Source organism: Daktulosphaira vitifoliae, unplaced genomic scaffold (genome assembly GCF_025091365.1).
Source record: "Daktulosphaira vitifoliae isolate Bord-2020 unplaced genomic scaffold, ASM2509136v1 Scaffold_4, whole genome shotgun sequence".
NCBI lineage: Eukaryota > Metazoa > Arthropoda > Insecta > Hemiptera > Phylloxeridae > Daktulosphaira > Daktulosphaira vitifoliae.
The window spans coordinates 36,611,073-36,629,331 of NW_026099575.1; the positions used below are offsets into that span (position 1 = coordinate 36,611,073).

Genomic DNA, 18,259 nt, shown 5'->3' on the forward strand with positions numbered 1-18,259 from the left:
AGTTGTATGTGTAATGATTGAATGTATTATTCTTCATTTTTATGTTAGACAAATACAAAATAAATATAACATGATTAAATACGATAAAACAACTACTTTTTTATTTTCCTTAATCAGAAATGTTACATACAAATAATTTTATAACTAGTTCCTACCTTTTTTTTTTTTTATTCATACATTAAATAAATAACACAACTCGGGAACACTTAAAATTAATTTTACTAATGACTTGACTTATGAATGAGTTTGTTTTGTTCTTTTCTTTTCTTTTCTTGTTCAATGAAATCAGTAAATTTAACATAGTATTCTCCGGTGGGATCCCATTTATCACGAAGTTGTTTCCATTCCTTCTGGTAGTCCTTTTCAAGTCGTGTAACTACTTTTAAAGCAATTTCTTTATGTTTTTCGCTACATCTGACACATAGATTTTTTAATGCGTCTGGTAAAATATCTGTAAATAAAAATTATTTTTTGATGAGTTAATATATTGTGTATAAAAAAAAAAAATTAAATATAACTATAAAATCTATTTCAAGACGACTGGTTTAAAACTATGTTTATCAATAAAAACTTTTCATTAAAAAATATAAGAGTATGATTATACTAACCAAAATAGTTGAATCAAGATAAATTTCAATAGACAAACCTTTAAAAAATAGTTTCTCTTTATACATTTTTCAAACTTACTTTTTAGTTCTTGTCCTTCTACTGTACATGGACGGTTGGGTATATCCAACAAACATTGGACGTAACTGTTGACTAATCTCTTAGAGCCAAATATTTGATCAATGTTAATGTTGTCATACTTGGTAGTGTATGTTCCCTGAGATGCGGGCTTAGAGGGTTCTTGAGCAGAATCAATGGATTTTGGAGCCGTGGCGGGCTTATTAGATTCGATCACCTTTTGAGGCAATGCAGAAACACTGAGAACGGCTAAAACGGCCCCGAAAACAACAAATAAAGAGGTACGCGAGTCCATTGTATATGATGTTAACGATTGTTTACTGTTCGCCCGTTTGCTGATCAAAGCCTTTATATACTTGGTGGTAGATTCAAGATATTGTATTATTGCGCATATAAAGTAGTTAAACGTATTACAAGTTTGTTTACAAAGAGAATAAAATTCTTGTAATAACGCGCAAATACAGGAGTGGTGGACAAAACGGCCTTCGAAAGTTTAGCGTCATCACATGCAATTCCGATTTATTTCCCTGCAATACAACCGCGAGATCAACGGTTACCTATAGGTAATTGATGAAGATCAATTATACTCTCATGACGTATCATATGAAATGTTCAAAAATCTTATGACTGATTGACGATCTTAATACGCGTAAAACTAATTTGCAACATTCTAACTGGCTCATATAAAATTGGAGAGTAGCACACTTTTTATAATTTTTGTTGATAAAAAATTCAAAGTTGATATTTGTATATTAACCATTTTAGTAGTTGGCCTATTTGAAAATAAATATAATTCTGTTCATTAATGGTTTGATATGGTAATATAATAACAGTAGGTACGATTAGTGTATCTCTGTATGTATTTTCAATAATCAAGTAAATTGACTTTTATTTAAAAAAATGAATTCACTTGGAATGATAATAACACAATTATATGCCAAGATAGATTTAATGATTTCCGTATCTGTGTTTGATGGTAATATTAAGGAAAAATACCTTAGGAAGTATTGATACTGACAATTTTACTGAGAGAAGGAGTAGAAATAAATTTATAAAAGATGGAATTAAACTCTAATTATTAGAGTCTAATGTTAATCGATAAAAAAGTTAATTATTAAAGGTAACTATAATAATATAAGTAGCAATAATATAATATAGTACTATTTATATATACATATAAAATGTACATAGGTTCATTGGAAAATTTGAATATTTTTTAAATTTAATAATATGAAAAATGAATTATGGAAGTATATCAATTTATAGTTATACGTATTGTGTATCGCATAAGTTGGAAATAAATTTAATGCATTAATGCAGTTTGATTTCTACTTTTATATTTATAAAAAAAAATTAGTTAAGTCATAAATATTATATAAAAATTGCCGTAATATATTAAGATTCTGTTTTCACTTTTTCCTCTGATGTGTTGTTATATTTCATAATAACCTGTATGTGTTTTATTTTTTAATAATTAAGACTAATGAAGATAAGAAAATTTAAATTGCATCATTATTTTGAATTACATAAAATAGATTACTGATGTTTCTATCAAAATGATTTTGATACTTTAATGGTAATGGTTCGTAACTGCAATTTTTATTTGGTATGGAAAATCATGTACAGCTAATTTTTTTAATAAGCATTATTGTGATGAAATGTTTATTTTTCCTCCAATCATATATTGTAAATATAGATTTTTTTATTATTATTATTATTTTCTTAAGATAAGACAATAAATATATTTTTCAAGTTAAATGGCATAAATTGAATGTATATATAATAATAATAATAATAATCTACTTTTTTCCTCCTAAATATGTCAAAAATGTAGTTATAACACATTGTTACTGAAGTATCGATACTATAATATAAATGCAAGATAATAGTGATTATAACGAATGAGCTTATCTTATAAATTTTGTTTTTAATAGTAATTTTATAATATCTTGACCACATATAAATCTAAAAAATACCATTTTCCAAGTTCTCATAAAAATTCCTATTTAATGACGACCATTTGCAAGTTGAGCCAAAAATAATTTCAGTAAAATGTTCAACTTTTTTTCGTAAAAATCAACTTTAAAAGACTAGAGACTGGATTTATATGTGTTTATAAATTATGTTATGTCAAAACATTATCAGCCAGTACAAATTTGTATAAATAGTTTTGAATAATTAGTAATGTAATTTAACTGTGGTTGTAATGTTGCAGTTGATTAAGGGGTTTATTCGCTCCTAAAACGAAAAATATTTCTACGCTATTATATATCCAACAGGAAATTCGTACAAAATTGGATCCCTTTTAAAATGAGTTAAAATAATTATAAATGCATTTATACATTTTTACAGACAGTGAAATTAAACAAAAACACGTTAAACAAAACATCTCTATGTTTTGTTTTCTATTTTCCTTGTAAAAACAAAAAAACGGTAATACAATTTGAATCAATTATATTTTTTATAAATATAAAATTTTAAATTTAATTTAAATCTGTACTATTTGTGTGTGTAAAATTAAAAAATTCAATCTTTTCTGAAATAATTTTTTTATTTTAATAATAATTATTATTTACAATTAATTATTTTGAAAATATAGAAATCTTTTATTAAAATTCTCAGTTATTTAGTGATTGGCATAAATTTGAGTCAAATGTAACGTGTTATGTAATGATAAGGTACGCGAGTCAAAAATATGTTATCATCCTAAAATTTGGTCTATTCAAATCCACATATTGAACGATACAATAATGAAATTCCTATCAAGTCCATATTATTCTAATAATTTTTATGATGGCTTTGAAAGCAAAATATGAAAACATTTTTATATTAAGAGCTAAGATCGTAGCTGGAAACAGTTTTCTGAGAGGGTTAAACCAATCATAGATGTAGAGTGGTCGTATTTTAATTTTAATAATTTTAAATAAAAAAATATTTTTTAAGTCTAATTCTTTTCCTTCAAAGGATAATTTCTATAAAACAATGTATATAAGTATATTTAAATATAAGAATATCTTTAAATATTAAATAGATTTTTAATATTATTATCGTCTTGTTTTTCATCCTCGCCTTAATCTCAACTACTTGGGGTCGACTACCCTTATCCTAAACTTCCACTTGACACGATCTCCCACATCATCGACGCTCATCATTAACTCAATTAGTATCTCGCTTATAATAAACTGATATATACATATATATATATATATGCTTATAAATTACACATTGAATAAATTTCAGCACTACAGTAATGATTGAATGTATTATTCTTCATTTTTATGTTAGACAAATACAAAATAAATATAACATGATTAAATACGATAAAACAACCACTTTTTTATTTTCCTTAATCATAAATGTTACATAAAAATAATTTTATAACTAGTTCCTACCTTTTTATTTTTATATTCATACATTAAATAAATAACACAACTCGGGAACACTTAAAATTAATTTTACTAATGACTTGACTTATGAATGAGTTTGTTTTGTTCTTTTCTTTTCTTTTCTTGTTCAATGAAATCAGTAAATTTAACATAGTATTTCTTCTAATAAAATTCGTGACTGCATGAAACAATTATGTAAATTTAATTTTTCAACAATAAAAATATTTCGTTTTGGGGGTGAACCCTCAAAACCCCCCTCGAATTCGGTTTTGAGATATTGTAGCACACGACACTCACAAAATTTAACTAATCAATTTAAACCTCTGTTTCAATAATTTAAGCTGCTCTAATAAATTAGACCTTGATAATCATAACATTAGTCTATGTATGTTGTAAATCATCCAAATTTTTTTAAGAAAATTCGTTTTCCTAGAACTTTTTAGTTTTTATATCTTGTAACTATTAAGTAACAAGATACCTATAAAGCACTTACAGATTATTCATATAATATTAATACTTGAATTAATAAAATGTAAATTTGAAAATGAAATGAGATTATTAAGATTATGTACATCTTTTTTCTGATACTAATTAATTTTTACGATTCTATGAAATAAAAAACTTAATTAATTTTTTAATATTATAGCTTATTTATATGAAGCTCAATCACAATTTTCAAGGTTCAATGTTACAATAACCCAAAAATGTATTAACTTTGAATAAAAGTCGTAAAGCTAATGTACTGGTTTTATTAAGATATTTCTAAGCTTGTAAATTAAAAAAATGTATCTAATAATATGGCCTATATGACTAAAACAATTCTGCTTGTTATAAAATAATTAAACATTATTTTTTTTAAATGATTGAACATTGACGTAAATAAATCGTTTAAAATTGCAAGTTATTTCATCTTAAACTATGTTGAATAATTGTTTTTGTAGCTAAGTAGTAGTCGTTCATAGTGTAAAATCTCCTATCTGTAAAATCTAATTTTTCAGGAGAATACAAATATTATTTAAATACAAACCATTCTCAGGCCCGCAATAACTAGGTGATCAATGAGTTCTCAGAACATGAATGGCAATTCGATGTATATGAGCAAAAAAAGAAGTGATTAACAATCTGAAATCCGCCAATTAAATAATTATAGATATAGTCAATTTACTTTTGGACATTTTGAAAAAGATCGATCTAATAGGTCTGTGTGGCACTTATTATTATACAATTTTAAGTTTAATAGAACTTTTATTTTTATTTATGTTAAGAAGTCTAATAACTATTAACTAATTAAAGATATTATAAAAGATATTTTGTTCTACATCCAGAAAATTACAGTACTCCATCAAAAATAGTTTAATATATTATTACATAAATAACAAATAAAAATTAAAAATATTTTTACTAAACCACTTTTCTTATTTTATAATAAGAAATGTCATCTTAGATATTATGTAATATTAAAGTTTTAATAACAATAGTTATAGTTGTTGTAAACAGTCATATTTATTTTATAAAAAAATATGAGTTGTTGTGGTTGAAAATAATATTAAGCATAATTTATGATTAAAAAACAATAGATTTCACCTTATTTTACCTATAAAAAATACTGAAATCCAATTTTGTTTTGTAATTTGGAATTCTATAATTAACTAAAAAATAGTAGACATTGTTTGTTATGATTGTAATGATTTAAATTGTTTTTTCCTTATTAATTTTCATCATTAAATAGTTTAGTTTCTAAGTTATCTAACATATAATTTTAAAAATGATGTTGATCCGGTTTTTTTTTTACTTCCTGTTTATTTAACTAACAATAAATAATTACAAATATTCTGACAATAAACAATCATGTTTAAGCCGATTCAAATAGAAGATAAATGTTTAAAATCCATTCTAAATTTCTATATGAAATGTCATTGTATAAAAATTTCTAAATTTTGACTATTATAGATTTTATTTTTCTTATTAAACTATTATGATGTTCTACTACATTATGACTTTAAATGTTTACATTTTTACTATACTTTTAACAATGGTTGTATGCAAGGTAAAAATTTAAAGGGCTCCTTAATCAACAGATAATAAAAATATTATTATTGCAGAAACCGTTATTGCAAATGCTTCCACCTATACGTCATGAGCTACGCATTAAGAGTTTAGAATTAACATTCAATAAAACATTTGGAAAAACTTTTATTGCTGAATTTAAGCAGTTCTACGATGTTCAATTGCTTAACTTTAACGTAACAATTTATAGAAAAACCAGTCCAGAACGCGTAAGTTACATGAATAATATTTTCTATTATAATGACTGTGATTTTAAAAATAATGATATTTTCCTTTTTACAAAACTGTAATTGTATACAGTTTTGTATGGCTGACTCTAAGTAGTTGGGAATAAAACGAGGAAAAAGAAGACAAAGTTATATTTGTATATATTTTATATATTAACTTAATAGCTACGATCAAATCTCGTGATAAATGATAAAAATCATAAAAAGGCGTTTTAGAAAAAAATCACTTCACGATTTTTATGTTTATAACGATTTTAATAAACTAATCATAAAATAATCTTTTTATGTTTAAATCCTCTTAAAAATCGTACCATAAACCTGTTTTAAACAAAATTTTTGCTTAATTAAAGATCCTTGTCAATTTTTTTAAGTTCTTAACTTAAGTTTTATTTGTCAACTTACTAATTTGCTATTGAAAATGTTTTGATTCTAAATTCTATGAGAGTCACTTATAACATAGGCTATTAAAAGATTAATGCGTTTTTAACAGAAACAAAATTTTTAATTATTTGTAGTTTTTCATAAAAACAATTATACTATTTTTGATTCTACATCTATTTAGTTTAAAATCGTATTAAATACGAAATTAAAAGTGTTTGAAAAATTAGAGAAATAAATTTTGATTTTAATAACGTTATTTAATCAATATATAGATATATTAATTATCTTTGTTATGAAATTTTACTTATATCCTCGTCCGTTAAGTTGCCTAAGTTTAACGCCTTAAAACATACAGCATATAATATATTAATATATTAGTATTGCAAGAATAATTAATTTTATGTTTTTTTTTAACCAGTTAGATTAATTATTGAATTATAGTCCAATTAAGTATAGTCGACTTCCAAAGAATCTTTAAATTTTTCATCGAACTCGTTATTATTTTTATTTAATTGTTATCAAACAATTCAGTTACCAAAAAGAAACATGACAATCTGTCCCGTTATTTCTTTCGGCCTCAATCATATTATGTAATGCTTAACATTTAATTTATATACTACAATTAAATTATTTAATTATAAGTGCAAATATAAATATATGGTTTTTCATGTGTTACATACTATATTTTTAATAACTTGTTTAATTTTTTCAAAATAAATTCTTATTGTTAACGTTAAAGTGGAAAATTGTTCACAGTATTTAATTCTTATCAATGTATGCAAGTCTTAGTTTTTTTATTTACGTAGATATGAAAATGATTTCTAAAAAGTATAACGTTCAAATAAAGATTAATAAATATAGTAAAGCATCGCTTAAACCTTTCTAGTAAATATAAGTAGAACGGCTTCGCTCGACCAAGCCATGATCCTGACTAATGTTTAAAACTATTACTGTAATTTTTATTATTATAAAATTTTACATAATTAAAATAATTATGATATTTATTTTAATGAATAAAATTTATGATTGTAATTAATTCCTTCACTGTCATACAATTAATCAATAAATAACCTTATCATAATTACCCAGTGGAATTTTTATATAATATGTGTCGGGGTATAGAGTTAGTTAGGATAGAGGTGAAAATATTTAGGTTACAAAAATAACGATTATACTTTAAGTAAGTAAAGTAGTAAAAATCTCTTTCATATACTACGTAAGAGAGATTTTGGTAGGTGGAGAATATATTATATTCTCTATCCAACACAATATTAAGAAAAATATTTTAAGGCTATTGATGATTTCTCCCGCCTTAAAAAATATTTTTATAAAACATTATGTATAATTTTTCAAATTTTTGGTGATGAAAAACCTATTTTTTTTACTCAAGGAAAAATCATATGCACACTTAAAAAATATATATAAAAATACCAAGTTTAATTCATTTCCGCCTATGCTAGTAAATATATACCCAAATAATTGATTTTTTTTGTTTTATTACATTTTGTTTATAATTGAATCAAGAAGTGTATATTTACTATAATTTGTCTCACTTGTGTATTACAAGTTTTACACAATGTTTGATTTAACTAAAATTATTTTACCTTGGATAACCATTCGCAAGTTATAGTAACTTTTTGGGCTTTTTTATTCTATAATGGAATAATTATTATTTTAGATTAACGTAGAAATAATCAAATGCAAGGAAAATTTTATCGACTGCTCTAATCTAAGAACTTGTGACTATTATCACGTTTGCGATACAATAAAAACATTATTGTTTTTTGGAGTTATTGGTTATAAAAATCGTGATATAAAATGCCCATTTGAAGTAAATATCTAAAATTAACTAAAAGTTATTTATCCATAATTTAAACACTTAAATATTTATGATTTTAGGGTGAATACATTGTATTAAACTCAACATTCAACCCTAACCAAGCATTTTCAATGTTATTAGCTCCTACTGAAAAATGGTGGGAAAATTCCTACAAAATAAATGTAAATGTTTATGATTCATCTGATGTATTTATAATGAAACTTTATGGAACGGGATACTTCTTGACTTTTAGAAATAAAAAGTTATGATATATAACATATATTATATGCGCAATTTTGTAAAAAAATAAAATAAAATAAATAAATTGAATGACTTTTGATGTATAATTGAACATATTTAATATATTTATAGTTTTTAATAAAAATAAGACAAAATAAAACGATTAACTTCTAAGAAATTTCTAATTTAACGTACTCCATTAAATTCAATGGGGTAGTATGTATAGTCTTGTGGTAGGGAACATGTCATATCTCAGTGAGTAGGTTGTGTGTTCAATTTCATTCCACTGAGCTATTTATATTTTACCAAACACTCTATCGCGAATATGAAGTACTTTAAAAAAGAAAGCGTTAAATATTTATTAAAAAAAAAAAATCGGTAGCACAGTGTGGACGAGGTATAGATGGGGCAAGTATAATTGATATCTGACAGTGATTAAAATTACTATCATAGAAAGAATTCGATGCAAATCTGTAGATAGTGTTTAATTCTAAGAAATTGATGGATAATTACAAAAGCACATCAACTCCTATTTCCTTAATTATATCCTGATTAGTGGTTCTTAGATTTAAAAATATAATATGTGAATAAATACTAATTATAGTAATTAAATTTAGTATGACATTAATATTCAATAATTTAATATTGTAATTTATACGGATAAATTATAAAAAATAATAAAGTAGTTATATATTTCTTTACTTTTAATGATTATAAAAATTTAAAGGGCTTGATGCAATACTTTTCAATAAAAAATTTTTATATCTTATGAATATACACTGAACTACAAGGAACTTTCATCAGAAACAAAAATATAATATTCTAAATCAACTTTTCGCGTTGTTTTCAAATCTGCAACTAGACTTTAACTATCGCAAATTTTATAAGTATACCACAAATTGTATTGTTAAGACTAATATGCAGTCAGGAAATTTTATAATTACTATTTACAGTAAATTTATCAGAAAAGCTCAACATTTTTTTGAATTATTATCGTAATAGATTACTTAAATAGAAATAATTGTAATCATTTTCTAGTAACTTTTGGTATTAAAAAAGATTCTTCAATTGAAATATATAGAACTAAAATTAATTTTAATGATTTACTAAAAACACCAAACAAAAAGTTGTTAAAAAAAATCTACTCAATACAGCGTATTATAAAATTTGAACATGATTGTAAAAATCCAAAGTTAAATTCTAGTGAAACTAAAAATCTTTTTTTATAGAAATGATTTTTATAGCAATATATTACTAAAAAAAATGGAATATTATAGACTGATAGTAGCACATACAAATAGAGTAAAAAAAATATTTAATTAAAAAGTAAAATTATTTAATTTTTTAATTGAAACCTATTACCGTACCAAACTTAATTCGTCAATAAATACTTAGATAACATTATTAATGAATGATTTTAATTGTCTATATGGAGAACATGGGATCAGTAACTGTTTAATTAATAAATTAGAATTTTTTTTCAATTTTTGAAGGAAATATCTTCAACTTGATACGAATTATAATCATTTGATATATCGTTGAAAAAAGTAGATCAAATGAGAGCTGAAAAAATAAATGATAATTAGAAAAAAACCATACAGTAATATAATTTTAAAATGAATAAGAAATTTATTCTCGCGAGGGGAAACTACACTGATGGAGTTCTTGATATTCATTGAAGTTATTGAATCTAAATGAGATAAAATTCATAGACACAGACGGGTTTGAGCCTTGTACCCCACACGCGTAAGACATAAGTGTTACCGATTCGACTTCCGTACGTTGCTTTCGTCAGCCAAAAAAAATGGCAATTTAAGCTAGTTCAAAATTATTTTTCTCAACTTAAAAAAAAAACAAAAAAATTTAAATAAGTTTAACTTTCCATGCTATGTCGATTAGATTTATATAATATTTATGAAAATCTGTGTACTCCCCTTGTAAGGTATTTTAAAATAAAATAAAATACAAAACCAAGAATTTTAACACAAAAATTTTTATCATGAAGACAAGTCCAGACATTAAATTTTTTTTTCAAATTAAAGTTGGGTTTTATTACATAAGCTATAATATAAGATATATATAAAAGTGTCTGTATTTCCGGAACACTTTCAAAAGTTAAGTTGAAAAAGATTATTTTTTGTGAAAAAGTTGTCATTTTGAAACCCTCCCTTTGGACAGGTAAAGAGTCAAATGTTCACAAAAATTTATCAAATGATAGGTAAATATCTAAGGTATCTAAAAAAAAAAAATTTATTGATTGGTCATTTTTAAAAAACCAAGCACAGGGGGGTCGTGGCATAGTGGTGACGTGGCATAGTTGGATCAAGTATAATGATATCTGACAGTGATTAAAATCACTATCAAAAAAAAAGCTTCGATGCAAATCTTTAGATAGTGTTTAATTTTAAAAAATTGGTGGATTATTCCAAAAGCTACATGATCTGCTACTTTCTTATTAATAACATAAATGAAAAAGGGATTATTAAAAAATATTATTTTTTATAAAAAAATTGTGTTGATCTATACACTTTTCAATAAGTTATAGCATTATGAAGTTAAAAATGTAAAAAATAAAATTGAGAATTTTTACACAAAAATTGCATTCGGTAGCCATTTTCTCCATGAAAATAAAATAAAGTCCAAAATTTTTTTTTTGCATAATAAAGTAAATTACATTAGCTTTAATTTAATATATATAGAAAAGTGTCAGACTTTCCGGAACACTTTCAAAATTTAAGTTGAAAAAGTCAATTTTTTGTGAAAAAGTTGTCATTTTAAATCCCCTCCTGTGGCCAGATAAAAGGTTAAATTTATGAAAAAAATATACCAAATGAAAGGTAATGATATTATGCATCTATACAAAAAAGAATTATATTGATATGTTCATTTTTAAAAAAGTTATGGCAGTTTTTAAACAAAAAAATTTCAAAAATTTCAAAAATTAGCGATTTTTAAATTTGTATTTTTTTTGGAGGTTTCTTCCATTTACGGGGAACGAGGGAAATTTTTTCAAAGAAGAATTTTAAAAAACGCATCATAGTAATTAATACCTTCTCAGTTTCACAGGTAAAAAACACAATATTATTGTATTGCACACAACACTATTAAAAAATTACTCGTTACAGACGAAAATCAACGCAAATCAGTTGCGATGATGGTTAATTTCCGACAACTTGGGTATTCTACCGGTCAAACCTGTTGGATATGCAGTACGAGAGAGCGTTTCGCTACATCTGTTTTTGTATGACTGATAACGTTTCTCGCACTACCACCACCGGTTTTGCGAAAGACTCAGTACACTGTATCATTATGTACGCGATCGATGTAGAAATCTTTTGAGTCGCAGTGTATGTGTGGTGTTACCATTTTGGCCCTTGCCAAAGTGTTCTAGATGCCTTTTCATGCATAACAGTTATTTTTATATAGACAATCGCCCTAGTGATTCGCGTATACCTTAGTACACAAGTATAGTAAATTCGTCTTGCGATTCGCCTGTACCCATGTACATCGCCATATCATCGCTTTGCAATTAACCACATCCCATTGATGTTATGAATTGTATTCACCATTTGATGACAAAGTTATTCATTCACGATCAGTTCATTGGTGTAATTAGTTCATTTTCAGACTACAATAATTGATAAGTAGTTAATTATTTGTCATTATCTTATTACTTTTACATATATTACTAATTATTTGTCTTTGCGCCAGTGTAGCATTAGTGTTAAGTGTTCCCACTACCCCGCTAACTAGATTCCCATGTTACGCAATTCTGTGAACACCAACACGCTGTAATTGAAGCTTCGGTTGACCAAGACATGGTCGAAGATTCGTGTGTATTGATTCTACAGTTACCGATGTAATGGAGACGCTTATTTTTAAAATAAATTCAGTATTAACGCCAACTACTTCCACGAATAGTATGCTCAGTTTTATAACGCCTCAATCACAATATAACACTTATCTACCGAATGTTGATTTACCTAAATTGATGGTAATCCCGAGAAATGGCGTTCGATGTTATTCGTTTGTTTCTGCCAGAAATATTAATCAAATCGACTGATTTCATTTATTATTATCATGTTTATCTGGTCTGGCGTTAAACACAATAAAATTCTAACCACTCTCTGTTAAGAATTCAGAGAGATTTGATTGGATTATTAAAGACATGTGGGCTGCTCTCTAAAAAAGTGGACAATTCGCTTCAAGTACTTCGGCAAGTAAATTGTGCTGATTGCTCAACACTGTTATCTTTAGACTCAAAGAATACTGATACAAATACTGTAAAAGTGTTAGGTATACATTGGGATCCTACATAGGATATGTTCGTCTATCATACTAACATTCAACCCGATCATCTTTATATGAAACGCAAGGTACTTTCTAGAATTCCAGACTTTTCGATCCTATAGGTACGCTCGGACCCACACTCTTATAGGCAAAATCATTCATGCAAAAGTTATTGCAATTATTGGGACAGTCATCTACCAGAGGAGTTAAACACGTCATAGAATTAGTTCATAACAGAATTGGTATCCAATTTGCGGGTAGTAGCATCTCCGGTCATGCTACTATAAATTTTGTCATATGTAAGACCAAGGTAGCGCCAATCAAATCAGTAAATGTCAAATTACGGTGCCGCGCCTTAAATTATGAACTGCTTTATTACTCGTTTAACGTAAAAAAACTGTTTAGACATTGATATTTCAAGGTTTATGTGTGGACCGTATCGTCTTATTATCATATTTAACCGTTAGCCAAAAATCCTTTTAAGTGTTCGTAACAAACAGAATTGCTAAAATACGGCAATTAATATCGAAATGCAAATGGTTTTATATCAACACGGTCAACAATCCCGTGGACCCGGCATCGCGCGGTCTACTACTATATAATACCTTATTATGTTACATTCATAGAGAAGGACCAGCATTTTTACGATTACCTGCCGAACAATGGCCGCAGCATAATTATGATCTATTGAAGCCTGACCAACTGCCTGATTATTAACAAAAGACAGTAGTTCTCACGATCATTGAAAAAGAAACCGTCGCCGATCAAATTTTACACAGCTTATCTATATTACAAAAAATGCAACGATCGCTGGCTTACATTTATCGCTTGAGTTTTAAGGCCCGCTTTCAACCTATTCCCACAGGGACACTGACTTATTTTTAATTAAATGCCATGTCACATAAAGCTGCTTTACTGACACAACAAGAACATTTCAAAAATTAAAAAAAACAGTTGCTTAATCAGAATTATGTGACACCAAGCTCTCTCGCTCAACTAGCGTCGTTTATTGACGTGACTGGATAATTCGTGTTAGGTCCAGATACAAAACATCCAATACTGTTACCTAAAATTTTGCATCTTACACGTTTAATAATTCAACACTATCACCATAGAAGATAGTTTTGGATTATTTCTGGTCGTGACGCCGTACGGCAGTTTATTTTTACTTGTACAATTTGTGTAAGACATAAGGCCACTCGCCCAAACTCTTTTTTTTTTTAACACGATCGACATTGTTGTAGGCTGCCCTGGAACTGCCGTTAGGCATTAGTTTAGGGTGGCCCACGGCGTCTCTATAATTCACACCACCACGTTGTGAATCAGTCCGAAATTAATCAAGAGCTAATTCGCAACGTGGTGTGGCCCCCTCCCGTTATCCGGATCCCAGAGTGGGAACCGTTAGGGAGGGTTGGGAAAATAATTCACAAAACAAATAATATAAAAACAAGAACCTAAGGCACTGACCTAAACTAGCGCCTCAGATCCTCCTGTGCCGGGCGGCGTGGCTGTCTCTGTCTCAGACATTTCGCTTCCTCTTTCTTTTTTAAGACAGATTCGGTGAACGCCTGGACGAGTCTCCACGTCTCCCGGATCTTCAACATCAGGTCCACCTTAGACCCGACTCGAAACGTAGACCCTAGTCGGGACTCTAAAGAGTTCCGCTTCTGGGCCCACGCCTCGCACCGGAAGAGGGCGTGCAGAGCGCTATTAGCCTCTCCCGGGCGATCCAAACAGAGGTCGCACGTCGGCACGGCTGTTTTGGGAATACGGTGCACTCGTTAAAGCAGCCGTGGCCGGACATCACTTGGGTGAGACGATAAGTCATCCCACCGTGAGTTCGGTCCACCAACCTGTCCAGCCGATCTGGCCACGTCGGCGGAGCTCATGCCCGGCGCACAGTGGGACCAAACGCTGATTTAGCCGGCCAAAAGTACCATTTTTAAATCAACTAATAAAAATTTTTTTTTTAGCAAATTTTTTTTATTATATCCTTATAAGGTCATGTACAAAAATTCAAGGCCAAAAATTGATATAGTAATGGTTGGGTGCTATTTAAATATCATAACACTGTATTTTTTTGTTTTTTTTCTAGGATTTTTATTATTTCTTCAATCATTTTTTCCTGCTTAATTAAAAACCTTAATTTTTTTTTTTTAATTTAAAATGTTTAAAAAGTCATCGGCTTTCAAATTTACTAAGAAAAAATTTTTATTTCTTTTTTTTTTTAATTTTAATAATTTTTTACACACAAAAAAATGCAAATACTTATTTTACATTGTTTTTTAAAGAGTTTAACTCAAAATTACGCAATATTACGATTACACCAATACATGCATGTTGTAGAAGAACTCTTAAGCTACAATTACAAAAAAAAAAATTTTGCGTCAGATTGCATTTGAGCCCTGCACATAGAATTTCCCTATAATAAACGTGTATTTTTGTAAAAATTGTAATTTTAATCATTTCATTGGTTTTATCAGTTCGATCAACTTTATCAGCTTAAAAGTTGTAAAAATTAGATGTAATTAAAACTAATGATTCGTTAAAATTAAGTTTAAATAAAGTTTTTAATAATATACATAAAATAAAATAAAATAAGTTATACAATTTTACTGTGCCACTAAATATTGTTTTATTTTAGAAATACTATTATATTATTGTTAATATAGTTTATTATTGTTAACACTTACCACATACTACTTGATTATCCATTATTTAAAAATAATAGAATAATTTTTACAACTTTTAAATTAAAACAAAACTGCAATTAATTCACTGTGAAACTTATAAAAAATATGTGCAAATTATTATGACGTGATGCGCCGTTTGTAACATGTAACACAATCTGGTTAAACAGAAAAATATTTTGGTAATAATAGTATTTTATTTTATGTGTATTATTAAAAACTTTATTTAAACTTAATTTTAACGAATCATTAGTTTTAATTACATCTAATTTTTACAACTTTTAAGCTGATAAAGTTGATCGAACTGATAAAACCAATGAAATGATTAAAATTACAATTTTTACAAAAATACACGTTTATTATAGGGAAATTCTATGTGCAGGGCTCAAATGCAATCTGACGCAAAATTTTTTTTTTTGTAATTGTAGCTTAAGAGTTCTTCTACAACATGCATGTATTGGTGTAATCGTAATATTGCGTAATTTTGAGTTAAACTCTTTAAAAAACAATGTAAAATAAGTATTTGCATTTTTTTGTGTGTAAAAAATTATTAAAATTAAAAAAAAAAAGAAATAAAAATTTTTTCTTAGTAAATTTGAAAGCCGATGACTTTTTAAACATTTTAAAATAAAAAAAAAAAAATTAAGGTTTTTAATTAAGCAGGAAAAAATGATTGAAGAAATAATAAAAATCCTAGAAAAAAAACAAAAAAATACAGTGTTATGATATTTAAATAGCACCCAACCATTACTATATCAATTTTTGGCCTTGAATTTTTGTACATGACCTTATAAGGATATAATAAAAAAAATTTGCTAAAAAAAAAATTTTTATTAGTTGATTTAAAAATGGTACTTTTGGCCGGCTAAATCAGCGTTTGGTCCCACTGTGCGGCGGCGTGTTCCTCAGCGAGCAATGTGGCGGGTGGCAGTGACGACAGGTTACCCGCTGCCACTCCGGACACCGTTCGGTACGCCGAAACTGTCCGGATCGCCACCCGCCCCGCTCGCCCAAACCCAATGATGGGAGATTAGCTAATTTCTCGAGTTTTTTCACAATGTGCTTTTCAAGACGTCGACACGTATTATGGAGGCCTCTATTTGGTAAAGGAATGACGTCATCGTAACACTAAAAGCATCAAAGTATACATCGCACTGTTTATTTGAATTGCCATAAAGGCAGTACATATCGAAATCGTTTCAGATTTAACTTCAGACACCTTTCTTCCCGCCCTTGACCGATTTATAGCGCGTTGAGGAATTCCGGTAAATTTACATAGCGATTGCGGTAGTAATTATATTGAAGCATTGCGTCAATTAAAATTTCTTTTTGCGAATGAGGCCGTACAAAACGCCATGATCACACGAATCCCATGTAATTGGGATGTAATTTCAATCCTCCCGCCGCCCCTCACATGGGAGGAATATGGGAGGCTGGCATTAAAAGTATAAAACATCATTTAAAACGATTTATCGGAAATTAAGTACTAATATATGAAGAAATGGAAACGTTCGTAATTCGTATCGAAGGTTTAGTCAATTCTCATCCTCTAACACAAGCTTTGGCAGATCCTCATGATCTACTCGCATTAACTCCAGCCATTTTTTAATAGACCAACCTATACTCTCCTTACCGGAAACTGACGTTACTGCAATACCCATGAACCACTACCCCATTAATACATATATAAGATTTTATGATTTATGTTAAAATACAGTAAATTGTTTTACATTATTTCAATACATTTCACTTATTTTACAGTCCACTCATATTTTTTTCTCCTTACATGATTTTATAGACTCTAAAAACGAACTTAAACTAACCCGCAAATCATTATCGGGCGTCCCGTTCAAACAAAACCAACGAAGGACCCTAAAGGGCCTTTGAGAAATGTTAAGGTTAATTGGAAATTACAAAAACCAAAGCTAATGCAAAAGTGAGCCTACATTGGACAATGTAATAGACAATGAAACGTTTAGAGGGGCGTTCTGTGCTTTATGGTGCTAGACAAGTGGAGAGTGTACTGTACACAATTTGATATCCACCAAACTGTTGGTCGAAATAGCAATTATGAAACAGTTAACGCGCATAAACGTATTATATATTATTAAAACATAAAAAATATTAAACGCCGTCGTATACGCTGGCGGCTCTAATAAAACAAATTAAATAAAATATACAAGAGTTGGATATTTTATTGTTACATTAAAAAGGAATTAACTAAAAAAGTTTTATGATTAATATATCAATATTTTAATAATTTTAAAGAATAAAAACCCAGCACAGGGGGGTCGCGGCACAGTGGTGACGTGGCATAGTTGGATCAAGTATAATGATATCTGACAGTGATTAAAATCACTATAAAAAAAAAACGCTTCGATGCAAATCTTTAGATAGTGTTTAATTTTAAAAAATTGGTGGATTATTCCAAAAGCTTCATAAACTGCTAGTTCCTTATTAATATCCTGATTAAGA

The 18,259-nt window shown here is 27.8% G+C and overlaps 2 protein-coding genes across 2 annotated transcripts; one reads left to right on the forward strand and one right to left on the reverse strand.

Annotated features, from left to right (window-relative positions):
- Positions 1 to 79: 79 nt before the first annotated feature.
- LOC126905725 (ejaculatory bulb-specific protein 3-like) lies at positions 80 to 1,023 on the reverse strand. The gene is made up of 2 exons (XM_050685716.1): positions 688 to 1,023; positions 80 to 451 (listed from the first exon to the last, which is right to left on the reverse strand). The coding sequence occupies exons 1-2, from the start codon at positions 977 to 979 to the stop codon at positions 222 to 224; spliced, it is 522 nt and encodes a 173-aa protein (XP_050541673.1). The 5' UTR covers positions 980 to 1,023; the 3' UTR covers positions 80 to 221.
- Positions 1,024 to 5,998: 4,975 nt separating this feature from the next.
- LOC126905724 (uncharacterized) lies at positions 5,999 to 9,221 on the forward strand. Its single transcript, XM_050685715.1, has 4 exons — positions 5,999 to 6,117; positions 6,173 to 6,346; positions 8,424 to 8,576; positions 8,645 to 9,221. Exons 1-4 carry the CDS (start codon positions 6,046 to 6,048, stop codon positions 8,831 to 8,833), a joined length of 588 nt encoding a protein of 195 aa, XP_050541672.1. The 5' UTR covers positions 5,999 to 6,045; the 3' UTR covers positions 8,834 to 9,221.
- Positions 9,222 to 18,259: the final 9,038 nt, after the last annotated feature.

What these genes read in the sequence shown, in the direction of transcription:
- LOC126905724 (XM_050685715.1), top strand. Translation starts at nt 6,046, where the DNA reads ATGATGTTCTACTACATTATGACTTTAAATGTTTACATTTTTACTATA. An exon ending in TAACAATGGTTGTATGCAAG is followed by an intron (nt 6,118 to 6,172) that starts GTAAAAATTTAA and finishes TTATTATTGCAG; the next exon opens with AAACCGTTATTGCAAATGCT. An exon ending in GAAAAACCAGTCCAGAACGC is followed by an intron (nt 6,347 to 8,423) that starts GTAAGTTACATG and finishes TTATTATTTTAG; the next exon opens with ATTAACGTAGAAATAATCAA.
- LOC126905725 (XM_050685716.1), bottom strand. Translation starts at nt 979, where the DNA reads ATGGACTCGCGTACCTCTTTATTTGTTGTTTTCGGGGCCGTTTTAGCC. An exon ending in AGAAGGACAAGAACTAAAAA is followed by an intron (nt 452 to 687) that starts GTAAGTTTGAAA and finishes TTTTATTTACAG; the next exon opens with ATATTTTACCAGACGCATTA.